This window comes from Herpailurus yagouaroundi, unplaced genomic scaffold (assembly GCF_014898765.1).
Source record: "Herpailurus yagouaroundi ecotype Mexico unplaced genomic scaffold, PumYag 196, whole genome shotgun sequence".
Lineage (NCBI taxonomy): Eukaryota > Metazoa > Chordata > Mammalia > Carnivora > Felidae > Herpailurus > Herpailurus yagouaroundi.
In genome coordinates this window covers 16,915,431-16,924,148 of record NW_024412427.1, presented here as the reverse complement: position 1 = coordinate 16,924,148, position 8,718 = coordinate 16,915,431, and the positions used below count along the sequence as shown (strand labels likewise).

The window sequence follows — 8,718 nt, the reverse complement described above, 5'->3', positions numbered from 1 at the left end:
ATGGGATTTAGGCTCAGGTCCTGATCTCACAGTCCGGTTTTTGAGTTCAAGCCCCTGCTATCAGAGGAGAGCCTGCTTCGGTTCCTCTGTCCCCTCTCTCCCTGCCCCTCCCTCACTTGGGCGCGTGTCCGTGCTCTCTCCTTCTCTCAAAAATAAATAAACTTAAAAAAAATTAAAACTACGGGCTCCTGGGTGGCTCAGTTGGTTAGGCATCCGACTGGTTCAGGTCACAATCTTGCAGTTCCTGAGTTTGAGCCCCACACTGGGCTCTCTGCTGTCAGTGCAGAGCCTGCTTTGGATCCTCTGTCCCATCCCCACCCCCCCCCAACCCCCCACCCCACCCCCGTAGCTCTGTCTCTCAGAAATAAATAAACATTAAAAACAATAGTTTAGCATGAGAGAGACCAGGTCCCCTTAGCGTGTTGTGTGGGTGTTGCTGGGAGGTGGGGGGAGGGTCCACTTAGGCGCACATCCAGGTGCTCTATTCAGTGGCTCCCGGACCTACAGCCTGGGGCGGGGAGTCATTCCCATCACAAAGGCTCCTCCCCACAGCAGTATTCCCACTGGCACAGACACTTGGGTTCCCACCAAGCTGGGTTCAGGCAGGGCTGGGAAGGGGGCACCTGTTCCACCGGGACTCTGCTTCCAGCCGTCCTCTCTGTTCGCCGCCCGCCATGGTCCTCTGCCTGGCACCCGCGATGCTGCTGCTGCTTCTGGGTAAGTGGCCACCTCCTTCCGCAGACCCCTGAACTCCTGGCCTCTCTGACCGATCTTCAGGGACAGAGTGAGGGGGCAAGAGGGCGATTCTGGGAAAAGAACCGCAGGAAGGGGCACCAACAAGAGACCTGTGCAAGGGGTGTGCATGCGGACACCTGGTGGCCGCAGCGCAACACTTGCCTTTGGGCTCTGCGGAGCACAACCCGCCCCCAAGTCCCGTCTTTGTACTCCTGCCCCAGACACTTGCTTTTTCCTATTGGGTCCCCTCTCCCACCTCTCTTTCCTTTCCCCAACCCCTCCCTTCCATCTGCAGTCTTGGAGCTTCACACTCGTTCCTTGCCCTGCATCTTCAGGGTCTCTGTGCCACGCATCTGCTGTTCCACCTGCTTGGCTTCCCTTCCCCAGCTGGGGTATTGTGGAGGGAGGGGTCACTACCAGGTGGAGGGAGGTGGGGAGAATGGAATCTGGCAAAGGTTTAAGGCAGATGAGATATTGGGGCTGAGATGTGCTTTTTGAGGGTAACGATGAGGCAAGGGTACTACTTACTGGCAGAGGGAGACCAAGACCTTAGGTGACACTAAGTGCTGTTGTGTGTGGCTGAGGCCTGGGGATGTGAGGGGGCTTGGCTGGGAGAGGAGGGCAAAGTTTGCCTGCTGCTCCTGGCATCCTGGAGATGAGAGAAGGGGAGGGAAGGGGAGGGAAGGAAACAGGAAGGAAGGGCTCCCCCTCTCATGTCTACTCTCTCCACTTACTTACTAATTCTAAGCCCTCGGGATCTGTTCTTTCTACCTGTGGAGCAGACGTGCTGGAATCACAGCAAGAATCACCATGGCTCCCACCATCCAATCCATGGATCCTGAAAGAGGAGGCCAGTGCCAGATAGGGGCCCGGCTCCCAGACCTGAGGCCGGGGCCACCTCCCTCCCTCCACAAACCCAGCGAGATGGATGTGGGGCCAGGCTGGAAAATTTTTACCTAGACTGAAGTGGCTCCCAGGGGCTGAGAGCCCCGTGGGGCATGGGTAGCCCGTTCTTTTGGTGACCTGGGTCCTGGGAAAGGGCTGCCAAGTCCCGACTTCCGAGACCCTGGCTTGGTGGCCAGCAGAGTGCCAGTTGTCATGGCCTTGAGGCTCAGGACAGCTCTGTGGTCTGACAAGAGGGGCTTCTCTGGAATCCACACTCTGGCAGCCAGGCCTAAGTGGGCCTTCCAGGGACCAGAGCCCTTTCAGGGAATCCCTCTTTTGCCTGGCTGGTGGGGAGTGGAGGGACTGGGGGAAGCCAGAGCCCTCACGGGCCAGCAGGGGTTAGTTAGATGGGCGAGAAGGGAGCATCAGAAGGGAATTGAGGCGGGGAGACACCCGCGGTAAGGCACAGAAGGAGGCGCATGAGAAGGTCTGGAAGCAGGGAGCATCAGACACCTATAGACTCACTCGAAGGCTCTCCGTGGGGAAGGGAGGAGTAGAGAAAAGGGAGAAAGCTCAGGTGTCCCAGAGTGTCAGAGCAGCAGCCACTGCCTTCAACGCCATTTCTGATAAATGTCCTTTAGCCAAGTGTCCAGAAGTCTTGCTCTGTTTCCAGTGTCAGGTGGACACCCCTTTGAACGGGTGTGGCCATTCTGGGGAAGGAGTGGTACCTGGGCCTCAGCGCCTGGGGGAAGCCAGGCCTTGGTGCGTCCCATCCATCCCTGACGTGTTGCAGGACTCCCCAGAGCCCACCGCCGCCCATCCCCGCGGCAGAAGGCCAGTCAGTGCCAGGCGGTCACGCCTCCGAACCACACTCTGCCCCTTTGGGCTCCTAGCGCCCTGCATCTTCAGAAGGCGTGGCCAGAGGGCGGAGGTGAAGTGCACTGATAAAGGCTCAGCGAGAACAGCAGCTGCCCGCTCCTCCACTAGGGTCGCCGAGTTCCGCCGGACGGAACCGATGCTTGGATGCGGCCGAGGCGTGCACGGCTGATGCGCGGTGCCAGCGGCTGCGCACCGAGTACGTGGCGCAATGCCTGGGTCGGGCCGCGGCTGGGGGATGCCCCCAGGCCCGCTGCCGCCGCGCCCTGCGCCGCTTCTTCGCCCGCGGGCCACCAGCTCTCACCCACGCGCTGCTTTTCTGCTCGTGCGTCAACGCCGCGTGCGCCGAGCGCAGGCGCCAGACCTTCGTGCCCGCCTGCGCCTTCTCGGGGCCCGGCCCGGCGCCGCCCTCCTGCCTCGCACCCTTAGACGCCTGCGAGCACAGCCGGGTCTGCAGGTGCGGGCACTAGGTGGAATAAGACGGCGGCCGGGCGGGTCTGGTTCCCGGGGTGCCGGCAGGGTGTGGGAAGGAGCGGGGCAGGTCTGCAGGTGTGAGAGGGGTGTGGGGAGCAGCCGGGCGGAGACTGGGCGGGGCAGGGCGGGGCCTCCCGCTCACGGCCCTCCCGCCGCGCCGCGCAGGCCCCGCCTCCTGGCCTTCCAGGCCTCCTGTGCTCCCGCCCCCAGCGCCCCCGACGGCTGCCTGCAGGACCAAGCCCCCCGCTGCCTGCGCGCCTTCGCGGGCCTCGTAGGTACGCACTGCGGGGACCCGGGCGCGGGCGGGGCTCTCCCGGGGATGCCTGCGCCTGAGTGGGCCGATTACCCCGTCTTCGGGGTCCCCGCAGGCACCGCCATCACTCCCAACTACGTGGACAACGCGAGTGCGCGCGTGGCGCCCTGGTGCGACTGCGGAGCCAGCGGAAACCGGCGTGAGGAGTGCGAAGCCTTCCGGGGGCTCTTCACCAGGAACCGCTGCTTGGGTGAGGGGCCCTGGGCGGGGCGGCGCAGACTTGCCCCTTCCCAAGTTTAGAGGTGAGGAAACGGAGGCCGTTTGCAGCAGCCACGCAGCTGCACACCCCTATGCTGCTGACTCGCCCCTGAATAAACCCTTACCCAGTTGTCTCGAAGACAAGGTCACAGACGAAGGTAGAATTTTAGTGATGACTAGGCTGGTGACCCTTCAGGCCGGAGGGAGGAGGCAGTCAAAACAAGTTTCAGAGCTCCTGTAATGGAACGAAGAGAAATTCCTGCTTCTGCCACTTCTGAGGTGGTTCCCCCCTACTCCGGGAATGCCAACGCCTCCACTAATGATCTTGCCTTTTGGGTCTGAATAACTGGGTGGCCTGAGTGTGAAGTCCGATTCTGCCACTTACCAGCCTAGAGTTAGTTATCTCCCCTGTCCTCTTGTGCCCGTCTATAATATGGGGGCTGATAATTGTCACCCTTGTGAGGACGACAGTTTGCAAGGCACTATTAGCACAGGTGTCTCTATTTTGTTATTCCTTGTCATGCACCTTCCGTTCCAGAAGCCAGTCCCTGCAGACGTCCTATCCACCCATCCCACTGCAGGATGCCAGAGGTCTCTGTCCCAGAGGAACTGAGCCTTGTGCTAGGGTTTCCCAGCCAAGCCCACCTTGGGTCCCTTCCTTCCATAGATGGTGCCATACAGGCCTTTGATGGTGGGTGGCCAGTAATCCTGCAGGACCAGCTAGATGTCCACCAGGACCCCGAGAATAGCCTCCTGCAAGTAGGTGTAAGGGAGGGGATGGTGAGCTGGTGGGCCTAAATGGAGGCATGAATGGCCTGGGATGGGGGTGGTGGAGGCAGAGAGCAGAACCCAGCTTCTGCCTCAAGTCCACATTGTCCTTGCACCCCAAAGGTGTCCTCCACAGATGGGCTCCTGGTTGGGAGCTCCCTGCTCCCCATGCTCCCTGTCCTGGCTCTCCAGCCCCTGCTCTGACTAGGACAGCAGACCTTGGACAACATCACTGTCCCATCCTGCCTGGGGTACAGGGCCACATCTGCACCCTACTGCCCCACTGAAGTTGGACTGGTGTGCCTCCCAAGCTAGCCCCAGTGCTCTCAGCCCACTGCCCTTTTTAGGTCTGCACACCCTGTGTGCCTGTCCCCTAGAGTGAGGGATGTGGGTTGAGGGTCTGATGCAAAGCCCCTGGTTTCCCTTTTTGTGGGTTTCTTGGTTATAGGTCCCTTTCTCCACTGACCTTGGAACAGTTGGGTTCTCCCACAAGATAGGGATGGGGGGGTCACCTGTGTTGCTGAGGCCTCACTGGGACTCCAGATCACCTAGAGGTCAGAAACCATCCAGATTCCCAGAATTCTAAGAGATTTCATTAGCTTCTTCAAACATAACGTGCCCTAAGGAGTACATCTGAACAGACGTTTAGGCAAAACTTTTAACACTGCAGCCTTTCATGGCACTGTCCTAGTGAGGCACCCCCCCCCCCCCATCATGATAGCCACCTATGCCCCATGACTTATGTTGGCAAAGTTCTTTCCATCCATGATATGCTGCTTGGTGGGCACCACCTGGAGTGAGAGTCCAGTCCCCTGCATTGCACTGGTTGTATAGCCATCTTCCCCATGGCTTAACCTAGCACTATGAATGACATCCAAAACTCAATAAACCACATGCACTGAGACTGGCCTTACTTTCATGTGATCTGTCTTGGGAGCCTGGAGACCAAGGTCAGCCACAGGGTATGCCTCTGCTGGTCTGTGACTTCAGATGTCCTCAGAAACAATCTGGACTACATTTGCTCACCTATGGATGCCAAACTGAATCAACTATTAGATCCTAGTGGCAGAAATTTCTGTTGACTTGTCTTCTCTGCTCGTACTCAGATACTGAAAACTACATTTCCCAGCTAGGAGGTGGTCATGTGGCACAGTCCTGGCCGTAAGTGGAGCCACAGGTGAGGAGGCTTCCAGGGGAGCTCTTGAAACGGAACTGATTTGTTGACTGGTCCCTTCAGCCTTTAGCATCCTCTCCCTTCTTCCCCAGAACTTGATGACAGTGCCTGGGGACATTGGTGCCATTTTGAAAATGAAGCCACATGACATTGTGGAGTCACTGTACCAGTCCCCATCTGCCTCCCTCTAGACTTCACTGTATGAGAAAAATACCTTTAGTTTGTTTAAGCCAATTTCTCCACAGACATCTGTTATTTGCAGCCAAACGTAGTCTCTGATTGTTACTACCATCTCTGGGGTGCCATGGAGTCCCAGGATCACTTAGGGGACCCCCTCCTCAGTGTGCACAGAGCCCAGACCTGACAGACAACTTCAGAGTGGTGCTAATTGCTTTTTTGTTTCCACATATTCTGCCTGCTTCTGTCCATATGAAGAGTCGAATTCTTTGCTGGAGCTTAGGGAAATTTATCATAGAAGTTTTCACAAGTACCCATGTGTGGACCCAGCATATGCCAAGTGATTGTGTTGATTTGCAGTTCTGCAAAGGTGTTTGGGGAGGAGAAGGCAGAACAATGGGGGACAAATACTAAGCCTTCTGCCCACTTCCTTCTTCCTCAAGAGCTTGGAGACTCCTGATGAGTAAAGGGTTACAGAGTCTCTGGCCTGCTCCTTCTCAAACCCTGAGTCTTGTCAGGGGCCGTGAAACAGATTGAAGTGCATGTTGTTGGTGCCTTGTCAGAGCCCTCTCTGGCCAAGCTGCTGGGGAATGTTGGATGTTAACACAGCTCACAGTTGTTCCCTTCTCTAGAAGAAATGCCTGTAGGGTTATATTCTGTTCTGTAAGGTGGACGGCAGCCTTGGGGTGGGGGGACAATTCTGTGCAACATTCATGCCCCAGAACTCCCTGTGGGGGATCAGGCTGAAGCTAGATCCTAGCTGAGACCACATCCTAACTTAGTGCTTTCCCCTGCCTGCTCCTGCCTCCCTTAGAGGTTCCCCTGAAGGTACTCACTCTGATAAATCATGGCCTGAGAATTCCCAACTTAGGCTCAACTTCTGGAGAACATCACCTAAGACACAAGGCTTAAGCACGGATCACAACAAAGCCCAGGCTTTGGGCTGTCCTGACCAGAAAAAGAGCCACTGGTTCTGAGACCGTATGTTTAGCAATCACAACAAACCCACAGACACCACACGTGGCAGCTGTCAACCAGCCTTCCAGCTTCAGCCAGTAATCTTATTGGAACCAAACACAAATCAAACCTGCTTGGGTATATACCTGAGCAATCTGGGCATCAGGCACAGCTGTCTCCAGGGTTTCAAGTGATGGTGCACTTGTTGGTCTGTGCATAGCTTCCCTTTGTAGTCAGGCAGGCTCTCACTGCAGGGTGGGTAAGAATGCCATCAGCAGCTGCAGATCTAGTCTCTCCTTTTAGGAATCTCAGCAGAGAAAGGTACCTCTTTTACCCATCATTCATGGACTGAGCCAGGCAGGACCTTGGTGGGCCCAGTGTCGGTTATAAGCCCCTTCCAGTGGCTGGGGAGTGACATCAGCCCACAAAGATCACATGAAATGGGAAGCACAGTTCTCTAAGGGGGAGGCGGGGGTGGGGGCGGGGAAGGAGGAATGTTGGGCAGAGTGAAGCTCAGAGTCCACCCTGTTTATGAAGAAGGAATGTTCTCGACCATATTCACCTGCATGGGAACGCGCACCTATATGTGGGCTGGGGAGAGACGGGGTGTTTGTGTGTGCTCGGAGCTGAGGCAGAGCAGTCTATTCACCAAGACTGCATATGGTGATCGAAATGGAGGATTAAATATCTGCTAAATGACTGGCTGTATGTGAGTGTGTGTTAAACTGTGTCACTTCATTTTTGTTAAGTTTTTAAAAATGTAAGTAACCTTGGGGCGCCTGGGTGACTCAGTTGGTAAGCGTCCGACTTCGACTCCGGTCATGAACTCCTGGTTCATGAGTTCGAGCCCCCACGTCGGGCTCTGTGCTGACAGTGTAGAGCCTGGAGCCTGCTTCGGATTCTGTGTGTCTCTCTCTCTGCCCCTCCCCTGCTCATACTCTGTCTCTCTCTCTCAAAAATAAACAAAACATTAAAAAAATCCTTTAAAAATAAAAGTAATCTCTACACTGCATATGGGGCTCGAACTCACAACCCCAAGATTGAGAGTCACATGCTCGCCTGACTAGGCCAGCCAGGTGCCCCTATCACTTCATTTTTTTCACTCAATTAGAGTAAAATACAGGCACACACACCTTTTGGAAGACTGGGAAGATAAAAAAGAGCAGAACCTCGTTGCAAACATGGCACTGTTCCACGGAAGCTGGCGGTCTTCCTTCGGTACTTCTCCCCAACTCAGGCACAGCCTTTAAGCAAATGGTGCCGCTTTAACATCAGACAATGTGCTTTGGAAAAGAGGCTTCCTAACTGGGTGCAGTGGGAAAATGTAAGGTCACGGGGTTCCTGCTGCCTGGCTGTCTGTTCTTCCTCAGAGTGAAGATTCCCTTGTGGGAGGCTTGAGGCCATTTGGCGCATGGACCCAGGCAGCTCTGAAGAGAGAAGCCAAGAGGAGGGGACCAGGCGCTGTGGCTTACAAAGGTCACCATCTTGCCACCTCTGGGCCAGTAGACTTTCCAAGGGTTTTGTTGCTGTAAGGGGCTGAATGGTGGCTCCAAAGATACATCTGCATCCTAAGCCCTGGAACCTGTGAACGTTACCTTAGATGCAGGCTAAAGAGTGAAAGTTACCTAATATAGCAAAAGACGTGATTAAGAATCTGGACAGAAGGTGCTTATCTGGGATTATCAGAGTGGGTCGTAAATGCATCCTTACAAGAGAGGCGGGGGAGACTGGATACACATGGAAGAGAGGACAATGTAAAGACAGATATGAGAGTGATGTGGCCACAGCCAAGGAGTGTTGGTGTCCACCAGAATGGGTTCTCCCATGGAACCTCTGGAAGGAGCAGAGCCCCACCAACTCTGTGATTTCAGACTTTTGGCCTACAGAATTGAGAATAAATTTCCATTTGAAGCCACCCAAGTTGGGGAATTTGTTACAGTGGTCCCAGGAAACCAAGAGTTGTCTGAGTTCAGTTTTTGTCACTTCTACCTGAAAAAGTCTGGCCAAATGCCTCAAGGCTGAGTCCAGCTGTGCCCACCACCCCCCCCCCCCCCCATGACCAGGAACAGGTCCTGCCTTGTTGGTCCATATCTGAGTGTTGGCCTCCGTGTCCTTCCAGGTAGCCTGCTTGCTGTCACTCTTTCATGTGCACTTGGGGACA

The 8,718-nt window shown here is 55.6% G+C and overlaps 1 protein-coding gene across 1 annotated transcript; it reads left to right on the top strand.

Annotated features, from left to right (window-relative positions):
• The first annotated feature begins 674 nt into the window (after nucleotides 1–674).
• GFRA4 (GDNF family receptor alpha 4) lies at nucleotides 675–5,153 on the top strand. The gene is made up of 7 exons (XM_040446813.1): nucleotides 675–717; nucleotides 2,262–2,458; nucleotides 2,577–2,953; nucleotides 3,136–3,245; nucleotides 3,339–3,473; nucleotides 4,149–4,240; nucleotides 4,373–5,153. Exons 1-7 carry the CDS (start codon nucleotides 675–677, stop codon nucleotides 4,451–4,453), a joined length of 1,035 nt encoding a protein of 344 aa, XP_040302747.1. The 3' UTR covers nucleotides 4,454–5,153.
• The last annotated feature ends 3,565 nt before the right edge of the window (nucleotides 5,154–8,718 follow it).

Coding starts and splice junctions, on each gene's coding strand:
- GFRA4 (XM_040446813.1), top strand. CDS start 675: ATGGTCCTCTGCCTGGCACCCGCGATGCTGCTGCTGCTTCTGG. Junction 3,246..3,338: donor CGCCTTCGCGGGCCTCGTAG/GTACGCACTGCG, acceptor GGGTCCCCGCAG/GCACCGCCATCACTCCCAAC. Junction 4,241..4,372: donor CCGAGAATAGCCTCCTGCAA/GTAGGTGTAAGG, acceptor TGCACCCCAAAG/GTGTCCTCCACAGATGGGCT.